The sequence below is a fragment of the Pomacea canaliculata genome, linkage group LG3, assembly GCF_003073045.1.
Source record: "Pomacea canaliculata isolate SZHN2017 linkage group LG3, ASM307304v1, whole genome shotgun sequence".
In the NCBI taxonomy this organism is placed as follows: Eukaryota; Metazoa; Mollusca; class Gastropoda; order Architaenioglossa; family Ampullariidae; genus Pomacea; species Pomacea canaliculata.
In genome coordinates, this window is record NC_037592.1 from 14,198,472 (window position 1) to 14,215,541 (window position 17,070).

Consider the following 17,070-nt stretch of genomic DNA (forward strand, 5'->3'; position numbering starts at 1 on the left):
GACTACTATCTGCCTCTCACCTCCACCCGCCAGGTAGGAACTGCGGCGAATTAAACATCTCAACCCTCAACCGCACCCTAAGCTGTTGTCACGGCGTGGGCACAAGGAACTGAAAAAGCGACATTTTATTGCGCAGAGAGTTAATTAAGAACATCGGCTCGAGGCCTTGCGCTGTGAAGCAGAAATATCTGCAGGTCTTTCACGTAACTTATTGAATAAGATGTTCGCCAGTCGGCACTGCAATCAGCATGTCCTCATTCTGGGAGACATTGGGAAGCGGACAGCAGAGGGGTTACAGCAGGGGTGTCAAACTCAATTACCCAGGGGGCCAAATCTCACATCGTACAGAAGGTGGCGGGCCGAAGGTTATTATAAAAGTCCGATAACTTTTTATTGAACAGTAGAAAACTAAACGTTTTGTTTTTAATTTTGTGTAAACAAAATCATACATGAAAACAAAATTAATGTAATAACAAACCAAGGCTTAGCAGTTTTTCTTCTTAATTTACTTTGTCAGAAGTGGACGTTTGACATCTTTTCTTGGCAACAAATTCGTTTATGTTTGGAGTAAGTTTCTGTGTTGTGGAGATTCTCGGGATGGACTGCAAGTGTACATCAGTAAGACGACTCCTGTGTGATGTTTTGTTGATCTTCATCACAGAGAAAAGTTGCTCACACAAATAAGCTCCATGTTGAGGACTTTAGCACACAACGATTCTTGGTGTATTATGCAGTGACATGCTTTCTACTCCCCACTACAATTTTCTTGGACATGTGACCGCATCCTTGCAACTAGTCCACTCTGTGGGCCGCACATCGCCGGCGCTCCATCTGTTGTAAGTGCAACAAGTTTATCCCAGGGCAGGTTCATGTCACTTATACTTTGACATACGTTGTCAAAAATGTCCTTTCCTGTCGTTGTCCCATGCATGGATTTTTTGTCTAATATTTCTTCTGTGATATTCAGACTGGAGTCGACTCCACGGATGAAAATGGCGAGTTGTGCGGTGTCCGTCGTGTCAGTGCTTTCATCGACTGCAAGAGAGTAAATGTAGGCAACGAAGTCTTTGCTTTTTTCGATCAGCTGTGTTTTCACATCAGTGGCCATCTCACAAATCCTATTAGCAACCGTGTTTCTGCTGAGGCTTACATTTGCAAAATTTGCTTTTTGTTTGGACACAAGACTTCACACACTTTCATCATGCAACTCTTCACAAACTCTCCCTCACTGAATGGCCGGGCTGACAGCGATCTCTGCCACAATAAAACTTGCTCTCACAGCAGCTTCACTTTGTGATGTTGCTATAGTGAACAATGTCTGCTGTCATCTCAGATTCCTCTTAAGTTCTTCCACTTTCTTTAGCTTCTGTTCTGCATTTAGGCTTTTCAACTTGTCCTGATGTTTAGTATTGTAGTGCCGTCTCAGATTATATTCTTTGGTCACAGCTATTGTATCTCCACAAAGTAGACACTGGTTTACCGCTGATATTAGTAAACATGTAGTCAGCCTCCCATTGGCTTTGAAAGATTCTGTTTTCAAAATCAACTTTTCTCTTGCCATTTTAACGGCTAGCTTTAATTTAAAATTTGATTGGTATTGAAATTACAAAAATCCCTTCACTACACAGTGTAATGTTCTCGATCTTTATTAAGTAAATTAACAGTAAGTAAAAGTCTTTAGAAAAGTCACAAAACGTGCTTAGCTCTGATCATCTGTCTTTGTTCCCCGACAGATGGCGCACCACTACCTACGACTAGCGTTAAGTTCGCACACTACACACAGCTTTCAATTAATTCTAATAAACAATCGCGCGCTCTGCTCTGCTCAGTACTATTTGCTATGACATGTATGTTGTTGCATCAGTATATGTATGTAAAAAAGGAGATATAATTAGGCAAAAAAGACACAAATCATCAATAGACAAGCAGCAATTACTTCAACACCGTGGCTTGCTGTTTATACTCGGATACTTATCTCTTTGGCGGCAGGCATTCCCTCTTGACGACGCAGGAACTGGACAGTCAGTATTCCACAGTTGGCACTTATCATCCACAGTCCACGTGTGTAATTCACAGTTGACACGTATCATGCACAGTTTGCACATATAATTCTAGTTGGTAGGTATATATATAATCCCCTGTCCTTGGAGAAGCTATACTCCCACCAACTTGATCTACACAAGTTTGCTTCTCACAACTTAACGTCTCATCGAGACGACTTCCGCTCCCCAGCCCGCAGTCAGACAGTGATGAGTTTCTATTAGTCTTTTGCTGAGCTGCCTCATCATACACGTGGGTTGACCCTAGTCACCCTTTGATCTCGGACCGATTCAGGGAAGTTAACAGGTACTAAAACTCTTCGACCCGCGGCCCGTGTTCAGGCCAGCGTGTCGAGTGTCAAAGGTCAGATTTATGGGCCCCGCCTTGACCCTTGCTGTGCTCGACGGGAACTTTTCTGTTCTTTGCCTTCTGTCACCGTCGCCGGGCCATTAACAATGATTAACTAAAATTCTTTCGCGGGCCAGGTAAAATTTCATGGCGGGCCGGGTGTTTGACACCCCTGGGTTACAGCACTAACGTATGAATCCGTAGGCGCGCTGTCTTGCCGTGATAAAGCCTTAGCTGCTGGCTCGGTGTAAAACAATTGACTCCCTCCTCTCGTAGGCGCGCAGATTCGATACCCGTATAGAGCAGCTAACACTGCTAACTTCATCTCCCTACCCCACCCCTTCTCCAGTCGACCCAGCTGTGGGTAATCTCGAATCCAAAGAGATTTGGGGAAAGGTAAAGCAGCGAGAGGGGGGAAGGGGTAAGCACCGACCTCGCATACATGCTGGTCTGAAGAAAGTTTGGTCTTAACCCCCCTAACCTGTTTAAAAAAAGTTTAGGGAACGACCTTGACCTTACTTTTTTTTCTTTCTTTTTATACACTGGGGCACACGCACTTCTCGCTGGAATGGGAGGGAGCTGCTTATCTGACTACCCTCGTTCTCCCACAATCACCAATACCACCTTATTATTCCACCCACCCACCCCTTACAGTGCGAAACCAGCGTGAAATTGAAGGACTTTTCTGTCAAAGCAAGCACAACCGGAGAGTAACAATGCTCGAAAGTTCTACAACCTAACAACCTCAAATGTTTCCGCCCTCAGCAATGGGCAAGTGAAGGTGTCCGAAAGAAAGGGCTTGCAAAAAGAAAACCTCTGCGTCTCGGAAATGTCACGCCACCAAGAACGTGGCTCCGGCTCTAACAGTCGTTTGCGAAAATTGAGGTCTGATGCTTACTCTTACAATCCTGCACACACAAAAGCAAGGGGACAGACGATGGTTGGGCTGGATGGTAAACGAGACAGTTGCCGCGCTGAAAATTCTGACAGAAAACGAGAGGACAGAATCGTTCTCAAACCTCACATTATGCGCTCCAAATATTTGAAATAAAACCTATGGGAGGTTGCGCCCCAAAAGGCTTTTCCCTTTTTTCCCCCCATTCGGCGATGTGGACTTAGTAACCCAGAAACATTATTTCGAAATGCGTGACAAACAAACGTTTACACACACACACACAAACTGACACAATATGGTCGACCAGATCACAATCTTCAACTTTGCAGGAAAGCCCGCTCAACGTTCGCCTCAATGAAGACAAAGCTGATGCCCGGGTCATCATGTCCTCTGTCACGGTAACCGGAGGGAACAGACTACATTAAACAATACGTGGCGAGACAAGAAGATGAAAGGTGAATATATAGCCAGGCAAAAGATGCATTTATGCCTTAATTCCTCCCTTACGGTACCAGTCGGTGGTGTTGGGGAGAGGCAGCTGACAAGGCTTGCCACTCCCGCCTGTCTTGGCCGCAGGAAGATCAGTCCACTCCTTTATGTTCCTAAGCCAGATGACCACTGCGGCGACGACCACCCTTAGAGCGGTGGGTCACATGGCCAGACCAAATTACGACGCTTGACTTGCTGTGCCTGACGGCATACGAATACGGCGTGTTCTCTACTCATACATTTCATGGTTATTATTTTAAAGTTTATGTTTTTCATTGCATAAATAAGAATTTTTCTAAAGCCCTTTTCTTCAAGAAGACGTTGAGAGAAGATGGCAAGCAGAAAGCATTTAACGCTAGGAACACTCAATAAACCTTTCACTTCCATCCTGCGTACAGACCAAAAGTGGAACTTCAAGGTTTGTCCTTGCCAACGTTGCCATGAGGAAACCTGGCATCCAGTAGCAGGAGCATGATCTGAGATAAGAGGCGAGTGGGCCGATCACTAAGCTGATATATCGCCGATTTAACCTCTTCAAACTGCTTACATTCCACTTAAAGTGAGTGTTGCCATGTACAGATGTAGTAACAGGCTATTCTAAATTATTCACGTAAAAAGGTCACCGCCTGAAGAGAGAGAATGTGTTTGTCTGCTCGCGCGATCTCATTGTTCGTGATTTCGTTAAGACAACAAAGACGATCAACGGGCTGTGTCGACACACACACCATTTCTCACGATAGCAACATATCCTAATCCTCGTTTAAAAGAAAAAAATTAGAATGTGTGTGGCTATAAAATTTGCTTTTCCTATAATCCTCACATTTACCGCCAGCATCGTCACGGTAAAAATTATCTTTTCGTTACTATCGAGCGAGAAAACTGCGTCTAACACCCGAGGAATAACAGAATAAACATTTATTTATCTTCTTTTTCAAATTCGTTCACGCGAGGTGTGCGGTCTTCCAGATAAATTGACGTGACAGTAGTTATAAATATTTTTTTTTTTCGTTTCTTACACCCCTGCACCTACCGCTACCATCTTGTTAACTCTGTATCAAGGTCTTACATTTTAACACATAACACTTGCACATCTCCCAAGTCGCTCACCTGTCTCGGAGATAAGGTAAATTCCTGTTACTATAAATCGTGCAGCTTTCGTTCCGTTTATAAAGTTTTGACAGCGGGTCGGCGTTTGTGGGTGGGTTTATCTGCATGTGTGCAAGATTACCTTGTCAAGTATTATGTTTACTGCAGCCGGCACACATACCATCCTGGCGAGAAAGGGGAAAGAGGGATGTAACTGAAATGTCAGCCAAGACTGATGAAGGATAGAAACTTAACGCTAAACGCAAGGCACTTTAAAAACATCGAGACATTGCGTGACTGTGCTCTGAGTCACCTGCTCAGAGTTGTTTCGGAACAATTTGAAAGGTAAACGTGTTAGCAAAATATCACGAGACATATGCTAAAGATCACCTCCACCCCACCCCCAACACACACACACTGTACCACCACACACACCATTTGGGGATTTTTACACTTTCATACACTTTCACACTTTCATACACTTTCATACAGAAAATAACTCGTACAAAATGTTCATGACCTAGTCTTACTTTCTCTTTCTGTCAAAAAAGGTTAAGAACCACTGGTATAGAAGTTATCGTATACGGGCAAAAAAAAATGCACCATTAACTGAATTGCGTGGTTGTTTGCACGTTATATTATTAGTACACCTCTACCCGACACCCTATCATTAACACTTGGCATAAAAGCACATAACAATAAGAAATAGGACATACAAAATGCAGGACACGTTACATTCTGATAATTTTATTTCTATGAACTGGAATGAAGTTCACACACAAAAGAACTGTTAAAAATCACACTCTGATGAAGAAACGTGAACATTATCTACTTTCCAAAGCGCTAACGATTTGAACATAATAATAGCCAACATAATATTTAATTAAAATTAATTTATTACAAATATTTCTTTTATTTGAAAAAATAATAATAATTTTGTGTCGTGTCGGTATCTGCCTAATCGTCACACACCACCTAACGCGTGCGTCTAGCAGAACAAATAAGCTGAGAACCACCCCAAGCTGCTCAATATTTTTTTTTAATCACTTCTTTTCTTTTTATTTTGATTCAGCAGCAGAGACATATGTCCGTGACAGCAGCTGTGTCAGCTTAGGTGATAACAATCGGCTTTTTAAGGACGCGTTGTAAGCTACTGGACTTTTTAGTCAGCATCGTCGCGACTGATGAAAAGAAAATCGAATTATCGGCGGTATCGGCGTGCCTGTCTCCACGCACAGAGGTATGCGCAAAGGTAGAGTGTAATGGTATTATCGGTAATTTACCTACACGTCTTCGAAGATTGCGTTTAATTCTGAGTCTACGGGGTCGTGCGATTGTGGGATCGAGTACTAGTCAGACACACTTGTGAGTTCCTCCATCTCTTCTACTAACAGAGGGCGCTGAAAGGCCTTTCATGAAACAAGACTCGCGGTGCTTGTTTTTAAATCAGGGCGACTGAAACACTTATGTCATAATGTCATGTGATTTACGAGGACGTGCTATTCAAATGAAAATACCTCCATATGACCTCTGGCGATTAGAGTGCAGTGAAAATGTATGAAGACGTTTTTTCTTGACACTTGAAACTGAGTTTCAGACAACAACGTAACTGCCCCTTGGTTTGAACCGTACACGAGATCCGAGGGCGATCAATTGGCTAAGGATGTTGCAATGCGGAGTGGAGGCGCGCGGATGTTGTGTTTTGTAGGACAAATCATCCACAGCGTCAGGAACGATAAACAAATCTTACATTTTGGAAAATTTTATTCTTTGAAAATTTCTGTTCTTTCAAGCTAAATCTTTGACTTTTGCATTAATTTTTATTTCTGTGCGAGGCTTTGCGATGTTTGCAGGATTGAGATTAAAATGAAAGTAGCCCGCCAAGTGGTCGCCACGTGGTAGCTAGTAAACCCCGTTTATTGATGATGAAGTTTTGTAGCGCGCTAGTATCCGCATCACAAAGATGCGCTCAATGCGATGCTTTGAACTTGGATACTAAAATGTTTATTTTTTACAAAAATAGTAATTGTGTGTATGCGTCTCTCTCTCTCCTGAGCATGTATGTTTGAGCGTGAAGATGTATGAGAGATACTACTGTCTGACTACACGAAGAACAATGGTTAAACGGCAATGTTTTAGCTATGACTAATATGACTAGAAATACAGGTGTAGAAAGGAAGGGAACCACGAAGACCGGGGATGACGCTCAGAAAAGGGGAGAAGCCGTCGGCCGTCGAGAGGATCAGTTTTCCTCCTCTATTTCCTCCTCCCAAATCTTATTGGGAAACCTGAGCCTAGCCCCGACCCAGTGCAGACTAACCTCCTCGGTCAAGCTGCACTAATGCTGTCTTTTTCTTTCGGTCATCCAAAGGTCGAAGGTTACTCTGAGGTCTCCAACTAGGCGTTGTCGCGAGGTAAAGAATGTTGCGTTCCGCACCCATTTTTAAAAGCGTTAATTTCAAACGGTTTCAGTCTTAGATCGTAAGACTTGGTTAATGAACATGTTAATCGCAAATCGTGATAACGCACACGAAGACAGATTTCACCTTTCACGCCCATGCAGATAGGCAACGTTCGACAAAGCATGTCTGATATAAGCTTTCTTGTGTAGAAAGCAACGCATATTTTTTGAACTGAAAATTTACCAAAGAACCAGTAAATCTGGGAGTTAGTGCATAAACTATTGGACAGTGAATTAACGAGCTACAGACTTCCCTCCGAACTCTGCCCCTTACTAAATGTCACTGTGTTAGTGGTATTACATCAGATGTTAACAACTGTTACGTGGATATGTTATAGCCAAGTAAGGACTGACATCTGGAAATCTTTTAATAGAGTGGTTCAATCATTTATACAGCGTTAGGTAGGTAAGCCCTAAATTATCATGGGTATTAATGTGCATTCTTAGCACTTTTGAGTGTCCCAGAGTTCCAGGCTAATAACTTGTGATTTTATTTAATATCTTTAGAAGACAATGAACACTCTAATGATTACAATCTATCATGGTAAGGAGATGTATTGTGAATTTTCGCGGTCTTTTTACATTTTAAAAAACTCTCGTCTGCCTTGATTGTCTTATATCTCACACCACAACAGCTGGCATTTGCTTGATGCTCGTAGTCAAACAAGTTTCTAGATCTCACACAGCCCCAACATACAATAACTTGCCATGCTGTAATGGACATTTCGGCATTTCATTTTAAAACTACGGTTATATCATTGTTTTACTCGGAACCGTTATGTTAAAATATTATCTTACGAAGCTCTAAAATCAATCCTATGTTACATCGTACAAGAGTGCGCTATTATTTGCAAGTTTAAACGGACGGAGAGTACAAACTACGAATCGTTTTCACGAAAATGACGTCACTACCAAACATTGGACACCGACCATCAAAACGAGGGCACATTACGCTCGGGTTTTAAGGACTTAGCTTACCGAATAGAGTGACGCAGTTTCAAGAAAACCCGGGACAGACCGAGTAAAATGTACCCTGGTATCGGGCACGCATACATGATCTTTACCCCTAGGGTGTATCAGGTGACAGTCCTTGCGCTTCGTCACCGTGACTTTTCTGTGACACCGATGTCCAGAAATTCTGAATACAATCCGTCGATTGACGAAAAGTCTGAGTGTCGCTAGTGTAAAAACTTGAGAAGCATGACATTTTTCTGCCCTCACCATCCCACATATTTTATCTCGTTTACGTAAACAAGAGATAATCGTAGCTCCGCCAACACAATTCTTCACAAGACTTGCTTTTCGTTTACGTCTTCAAATGGACTGTGACTTAAGTCACGTGATCCAATCAACTCCAACCATATTCGTTTTCAAGTTTCCTTTTGCACCCACAATCCCTGCTGATCTACCACCTTGATCTGAGTTTTGGCTGGTAAATACTCCTCTACTTTCAAATGTAAATATATTTTAGCAATTCTCTTTCGAGACCAAGGTACATGTTACAGCAGGATGCAAGCTTTGATAATGATTCATCATTACGCAGGCGCAGACCAAAAACAAACAAGCTAACTCGATTAACTAGGGATGTCTTCTGCATACGGTTCTTACAGAAAGCGAGGGTTTCACAACTATTCATCCGCAGCCGCAGTCAAAAAAAGTGGGGGAAAGCATCCGTGACTCACGTTCCTATCACTCATAGCTAACGCAAAAGAGCTAAGATTTTATCGTTAGTACGTTAGGGATCAAGATCACGACAATATAAATAAGAATAAAAAATCTCAATAATTATATCAAAATCTCAAACACTTTTCACTGGGGGATCTGAAAACTCTTTACATTTACGCAAAAACCCTGAAAACATGCATGCACCAACTTTGCTGTCCATAGACTGTACACAAGTTCTCAGAGATCACTGCGCCAGCGTCGCGCTTCTTTGCACCTAAAGGTCAGGAGGGTCTCGGTGGCTCCGCCATTTAGACAGTGGCTGGTTGACGGGTACCCTTGCCCTCCAAGCTTTAACCGAATCCTCATGTGTTGATCTCTTTAGAAAACTGAACTTCATTCATGTAGTACCCTGGGGAGGGTGGGAGGAATTTATTGTTTCCACAGCGCGGCCTACTTCTGTATGTGTCAACCATCTGACGCAGAACCGGCAACTCGAGCCCTCTGCCCTACATGTGAACTACATAATACATGCATAGCCTACAAAGAAAATAATTGTCGATAACGTTCCCCCTTCTCAAAAATGTGCTTTACAGTTACCATCACGGTCTGATAAAGTGATGTCCCCTTACTGGCCTTAGGTTATTACAACCTCAGTTTCTTAGAGTCTTCTGTACAGATGTTACACAAACAAAATGGCGGGAAGACGTAAGCCGCAGTTTCCTGTCTGGATTGTTTGGGTCTACAGCCATTTTAAATAAGCCTGCGTTCAGCGTTCCTAAACCACAGACAGTATGTTTCGAGAATTTTTATTAAACGGTTTATAGTCTTTCATTGCAGATGACTTCTGTACCAACTGTGCTCCAAATAACAACATGCATCCTTGTCACAGTTCAAAGTCTAGTGTTGGGGTGGACATATGCTCATCCAGCTGGTTGTATGGGCCGAAAACACGGCTGTCTACCCACCACCTGCCCACCTCTCGCTGCCATTTCCCCCAGCAACGTGTTTTATTATCAACGGCGTTAATCATACTCCAGTGAGACAAAAAATTGTGGAACGACATGCGCTGTTTTTTTTCAAATGCCACCCAAGGTGTTCGTCTCAGTCGGCCTTGTTAACCGGACATAATGCGAATTTGTGTGACGACGCCGAAGTTTTACATGAGGATCCGTTAAGAGAATTCCTTGAACCCAGTCAAATATTCCACATTATGTGTCCGGCAACGGAGGTTCTTCAGCCAGGATATACTTCTTAAATACGAACGCTACCATGTCCACGTATCAGGACCAAGATATTTGTTTGGTTTCACCAGTCGATTTGCTGACGAGACCAGTTATGTCGTACTTTGGACCTCATACAATGAAGGCCAGCAAGTACATCTTCGCCAATTTAAGTGGCACCTTACTGCGCTCGTCGCGATCTGCCAAAAAAAAAAATAATAATACAAAAGGGAAAAAACAAACAAACAATGTCTGATTTGGATTAATTTGTCTGTCAACGATGATATACTCTAGAACAGACCTGGGCAAAGGCCGGCCCGCCCGCCCGCCCGCCAGTGTATATACTATATATACAGTATTGGGTAAAACTGAGTTAACTGTATTAGTCCGGCCCTCTAAAACCATCCCAATATCTCATGCGGCCCCTTGGGAAAATTAATTGCCCAACCCTGCTCTAGAATCTAGATTCTCGTGGAACTGCCTTTGCTTCTGAATGTCACCTGACAACACGTACGCCTTTGGGGGAAGAACATCGGTACATGGTACATAGTGCAGCCTTGCATCACGGGAAATATGAATCGCTTGGTTAAACACATCATATTGGCAGGTAGTATAGGGCGTGGGGGGAGGGGGAGAGTGAGCAAGCTATCAGAGAAACGGAAGCACGGTGCTACTTTCTGCTTGAGCAAAGGTCGTCGGCTACGCCAAAGGCCCCAAGGATATGTCTGTCACTGACAGTGACAACGAATCCTGTGACAAAAGGATCCAAATCTCCCAAGTTTTCTATCCTCTGATGAAAGCACGACGCCAAACACCTGTGCAACATGCCTCAATGGAGATGATTTGTGGCTCTTACACGAGCTTTGATTTAAAAAAAAAAAATCCCAGTATTAAAGATCGACAAGCTACACCTCTACTGACGTCAGATTATCTATCATATTCATGTCAAACTGCCTCACAACATGTTCCGTTTCACTTCTGATTCACTTTAACACCTTTTATCAGCCATTTCAAACAGCCTTGATAAGAGCATTCTAACACGAATGAACTTTCTCGACAGAATAACGTTTGCTGATGGAGACGTCGGCACCGTGAAAACATGCTCCATCAGAATTCTTAAAAAGGGACCAGGTGTCCGTCTAGCGAGAAATCAGTACACAAAGTGCATCTCCACGCGTTCAAGCGTGTCCTCCTCCCATGGTTCCTGCAAAACCAGTCCCACCTGAGAACTTTTTTTTGTTGTTGTTGTCTCGGTTCACCTATGGCTACCGACAACATTACGATGTGAAATGCGAGCAGCTTTGAGGTATGCAGAACTGTACGTGCAGGTTGTACACTATCTTGTATAGGCGTGGCTAGTGAGTCATTCCTACGGAAAGTCTGACTACTCTGACCCATACCCGTAATGGTAGATGACTCAGATGAAATACCATTGTATGCCGAAAACTGCACCCAGGTAGTTATCAGCATGGTCTTTCTCTTTCTCCCACACACATACATTTTCATACTACATCCGAAGCGCTATCAACAGTCAGCGTTCTTAACCTGATGCTTATATATATATATGTATATATGTGACGAGTTCTATTTGAGAATTCCCTGCGCCCCTGAATTCCAAAAATTATATAAATAAAATCTAGCGAAGAATGCTTTGGACCAAATAAATATCCTGTCAATTTGTGCGCCTATGTCCATCTATCAAAATAGGAGCGCATTTCCCATCGTGCTCTTTTCCGGCAGGTGCTAAACATGTCAAGCTGTACAGCAGCATCTGTCCCACTAAAATCTGTAAAGTCATCTCCTGTTTCTTTCAAGCACACAACAAGCGGGGAGAGAAAAAGGAAGGATAGTAGTCTAGCAAACAAGGACAGTCAACAACCTCGAGAGCGGGATAGTGTTGACCAATGGCGGCGTGTCGCTGCTTACTTTGCCGCCTCAACTCCAACTCCTTTTGTAACAAGCATTCGACAGTCTGAAGCTGGTGTGTTGTTCTCGCGAGTTCTCGTCTTAAGGGCCCACTGCAGATCCACCCACTCACCTACGCTTATTATCATTTAAATGAAGTAAGAAGAACTTTGTATACTGTCATCCATCGGATTCACACATCGGTGAAATTCGCCCTGTGGAAGTGCTTTTATGGAAAGATTTTGTTATCGTTCTGGAGGTTTTGTTTAGTTGGATTTTAGTTTTCTTAAATGGGGGAGGGTGTCCCCATAATCACAATTCGAATGTTACTTCCGGCACAGCCCTCCAACGTTGTGCGTGCCAGAACGAAGCAACGATAACACTGCGAAGCTATCGTAACTTGATATAAGGTAAACACCCGCGTCCCCATCACACTTATCCGCACACACTTTTATAGTCTGAACGTCATTCCTCGGTCCGACGATTATCTCAATGCCCTATTTCTATTAACCTTTTTCTTGTGTTCCTCAGTGCACGCTTTTCACGGGTGTCTAGAAATTGGATCAACTTTTATTTCCCTGATTTGCGACATTTCCAAGAAAACAACCAACAAAGTGTAGTTAGTATTGCAGCCTCGGTAGCTGGGGTGGGTAGGGGGCGTACAGTCAGACACATGACTGAATTCATGTCACGTGTAAACCGCGTTCTTACTCCCACGAGGCCAGTGAGAAGAACTGTAGCGCGTAACAGTAAAGCAGCGTCACACGTGAATTGTGAAATGTCGTACCATGGTTCGAGTGGGCATGCATGGTGTACCTATCTCATTGTCACGGGATACGAGTGGCCTGTTTACAAAGCATTTGTTTGAGACCTTCTAGCGTCTGGCGGGTCCTTTACGTCTTACGTGATCTCTTTAAAGCCAAGATCTTCTTTCAGGACGTTGTTAGTTCTCAGATGAACAACGCGCCTTTCCCAGCATTTTCCCTCGTTAGTATCAGTTTCACAAAACAATGGAACGAAAACATGAGCACTTAAAAAGTGCAGACGACACTGGTCTTGTTTGTCTGACGAGGTATAGCAACTGTATCGTGTGCTGCCGTCCTTGAATAAATGGTCAAGCGTGACAGGATAAACACAATACATGACGAAAGTGGGCGACAGTGTGTCTTACGTGCGTATTTAGTGCGCTGTGCGTGTGTATTTAGTATGTGCGTGTTACGGTGTGTGTGAGAATTAATACGTGCGAGTGTGACATAAAACCCAAGCTGCTAGAATTTCTCTTGCTGCTTAAACCTTTGTTCCTTCTCCTACGCATTTTGTATCCACTTCCGGCACTGCCCTCCAACACCATCCTCACAAAAAAATGTTATTTGTTTAGTTGCTTACATGCATGACTGCGCTTCCAGTTAAAATTAAAAAAAATCAGCGATTGTCAGTAGGACAGGCAGCCAAGTCTAAAAGCTGCAGATCACTTTTTAAAATATTATCAGAAAGAGAGATAAGAGGGAATAGCAGGAAACAAGAACAGTATCACAATAATACAAGGAATGTGAGCCCGCAGGATCCTACGACAGCTGAGTTGTGAACAGGCACAAAAACAGGCAGCGAACCACAGCACTTTGTCTACTGGAAAGTAAAACGTACACTCTGGCTAGGTCAGAAATTAAAGTCAGCAACACTGGAACACCTGCTACATAAAGCTATATGCGTGACTGCAAATGTCAAGAAATTATCTTGAAGTTCTGTGTTTGCTCATACTGTATGTAATAAGATGAATGTACAGGTACCTTGGATACGCACACACAACCTGGACGAGTCCACGCAGATGACGATGAGGATGAAGAGATTTGTAGGTGAACCGAGTCGAAGAGGCACAAGTTCAGAGGAATGTCATTGTGAGAGTCATGGCGGACGAAGACCGTTGTTTCTCACCGCTCACTCAGCCACAGAGAAAAACTCTTATGTATGACGTCTTTTTCCTCTTCAAGTGACGTGGAACAAATGACGCAAACATGACGTCAGACGCCAATCATACACAAAACAACACGAGGCCTACCCCAACTCATAACACTGTACATGCTTGATACTCGCGGAGTGTACCCCGTTATAGAATTGTTACCGGACGCAGGCTGTTCAGAAGCCACAATTAACAGTACTCATCGTCGGATAAGACTAACGGCAAACAAAGAGATGAGACGCTTCAGACAGAAACCACCATTATGGGCCACATGAAAATGTTCACTTTAGACTTAATAAACAATGGCCAAGGGTCCTCTATTCGGATGTTGAGTGTGCACGTAGAAAATCCTTGGTTTATTCCTCTTGATATCTACTGAGTCTGAAAAGATTTCAAAGACTACGTCCCCTTCCCAGGTAATTTTTTTTTTTAGGGGATGGTTTAAAAGACTGTGGATAAGGTGCAAAAACCACAAGAATTGTCCTTTTCCGAGACGATGATGATCAATAATTATCCTGTTAGCACAGTAGCTTATCAACGGTGCAAGCTACCACGAACATCTCGATGCCTGCAGTTTTTATAGTAGTCCCCTCCAGTCACTGCTATCAAACTCTCGAGAAAACACAGCGTATGGTGGTAAAAAGACTATGCGGCACACACGCACACATACAGAACGAATCGATTCCTTTGTGTGCGTGCCATGTTTTCAAAGGGCTTGTAGTTGATAAAGCAGATGTAGCCTGACCCCGGTCTTACTTATACACCGGAAGCGATTTGGGGTCCTTTTACGAGAAAGCAAGTAGGTCAATTGGTAATCTAAAGGCCCCCATCTTTTACACGGTCCACAGCAATGGCTACAGACGGGTTTGCTATGGCTGTAGGTTCTTAGCGACGATAGAGCAAACCTTTGGGGTAGGAAATTAAGTCTGTGTCGTAACTACTACCCTAGAAGTGAGCAGCATTGTGTCTGCGGTGGTCAGCTTGTCGGCAACCACAGCACGTGTCAAGGCGAAACCGGTCTGACGCGAGACAGCAGGCGCCAGTGAAGCGTAGTCGGTCCGGTTCAGCACACCTGCGTGTACCTGTGCGTTTGTGTGATTGTGAGACTACCTGACCTCTTGTCCTATCACTGCACAAAGTAAACGTGACAGAGCATGCTGCTCGCTTCAACAAAACTGGACATTGTGCGAGGTCATGGGTCACATCGGGCGCTCAATCCTCCCGCGAATGAGAGAAGGAGAGTAAGACTGAACAGGAAATGACGGGATATTGATAAGACTAATCATTCTAGCATGCTCACTAGCGTAAAAATTTTAAAAAAAAATTGCGAACCACTCCTCTTCCTCGAATGTCTAAGCGACGCACAGTCACTATCAGGGCATGTAAACAATTCAAAAATAGACTAAAAAAAAAAATCAGGAGGACTAGTACGCGAAAACAACCATTCGAGACCGCGAAAAAGAGGGGATTGGGGGAGTATGCTGGCTATCAAGGTCATATTGAAACGATTACACACTAACATGAACAACCAGTAGCGTTAACATAGCACGATGAGGTCTGTGGCCAGGAATTCCTAACAACGGGGCCCTCACAAAAGCGACGTTTGAAATGTGGACAGGAAGCCAGGTGTACACAGAAAGGGAAAGGAATGGCTGCGAGGGTTGGTATGGTGTAAATAGTTCACGCAGACTAGAGTACGAGCAATTCGTTACTGCGATAATGTCGTGTAGACAAGAAAAACAAACACCAGGCAATCGTGGTCACTATCAGTAAATCATGGTTAAGCTTCCAATTCAGAAACAAAGATATCGACGAACAGCTATTCAGGTCATGTCATACCTACAAAACCCAAGTATCAAAACTAGCCGTTAATGGCAATAAAGAGAAAGCGAACAACGATACTAACAGCAAAGGCCATGAGATATCGAATCCAAAGGGGTTTTTATTTCAACTGTGGGTAGTTGATAGTTTTAATTAAGACTAGTAACTGGATATTGTTAATGAGCTTGCTAGCGAGTCACCTAAAAACATTTAAGGGATTCATTCAACGTGGATATTGTACGTCCCTTGAATGGTGATATGTATATCGAAAAATAATAGAAGTAGGCGAGAAATAGTAATTTAACAATGTATATTAATGGCTGCCTTTATTTACCACAGATCGAGGGTCCGGAAAAGGTAAAGCAGCTAAACTTGCAAAATTGTATGATCTGCTAGGAAGCAACTTGTCAAACATACTGATTTTTAACGAAAAATAAACAGAGGACAAAATAAGAGACATTTATAATCGTTCCCAATTTTACAGACTACAGAAGAGCCATCCATTCAAAATTCTATTTATATTTAAAGTGTTAATCATTTCGTATTTTTTCAAGCCTGTATTACACATATCAGGAGAGGAAAAAATGCGCAGAACCAGGCGTTACACACGGATGGCTAATGATTTTTTTTTTTTCCTGAACAGGTATTTTGCACATCACATTTACAATCAGCTAGGTGAGCAACAAAACGACGAAGAGGAAACAAAAGACAACTCACAGCTATTTCCGACAAAAAGGAAGAGGGAAATTCCCAGCAGGATGATGTCCTGAGAAGCAGCGTGCAGCAAGCCGTGTGTTGCCATTTTGTTCAGCATCTACGCTAGGGTACGCCAAGCGAACGAGAGCTCATCACACGAAGCTGATGACACAGAGCCCAGAGCAGCAGTCGCGTGCTGTGTGCGAGAAGGAGGCGACAGTCAGGTACACGGCGTCAGGGCGGGCTTCTCGTCTGCTCGGGACGGCACGCGGACGCGATCGGGTCACGTGACGTCTTTTTCCAATCGATTCTGTTGCACGACGGGAAGGGCAGATGCAGACGGCTAGCCAGCGGTGGGACGTCGGTTCGTTCGCTCTCTTCCTGGTCGATATGTTTGTTGAGCTATTTTTTCGTACCCAACTTTGATTGACAAAAGATAAATATGTCTTAGAGGTTTGTTTAATCCTGTTTTGTTATTTTTTTAAGT

The 17,070-nt window shown here is 43.3% G+C and overlaps 1 protein-coding gene across 1 annotated transcript in view; it reads right to left on the reverse strand.

Moving 5' to 3' along the window:
• The window catches only part of LOC112559229, a 33,617-nt gene extending 16,753 nt beyond the window's left edge, over positions 1-16,864 (reverse strand). The window contains exon 1 of the mRNA XM_025230290.1: positions 16,605-16,864. Within this exon, the coding sequence (XP_025086075.1) occupies positions 16,605-16,701 (97 nt within the window). The 5' untranslated portion in view covers positions 16,702-16,864. The remainder of the gene's footprint in view (positions 1-16,604) is intronic.
• Between the last annotated feature and the right edge of the window lie 206 nt (positions 16,865-17,070).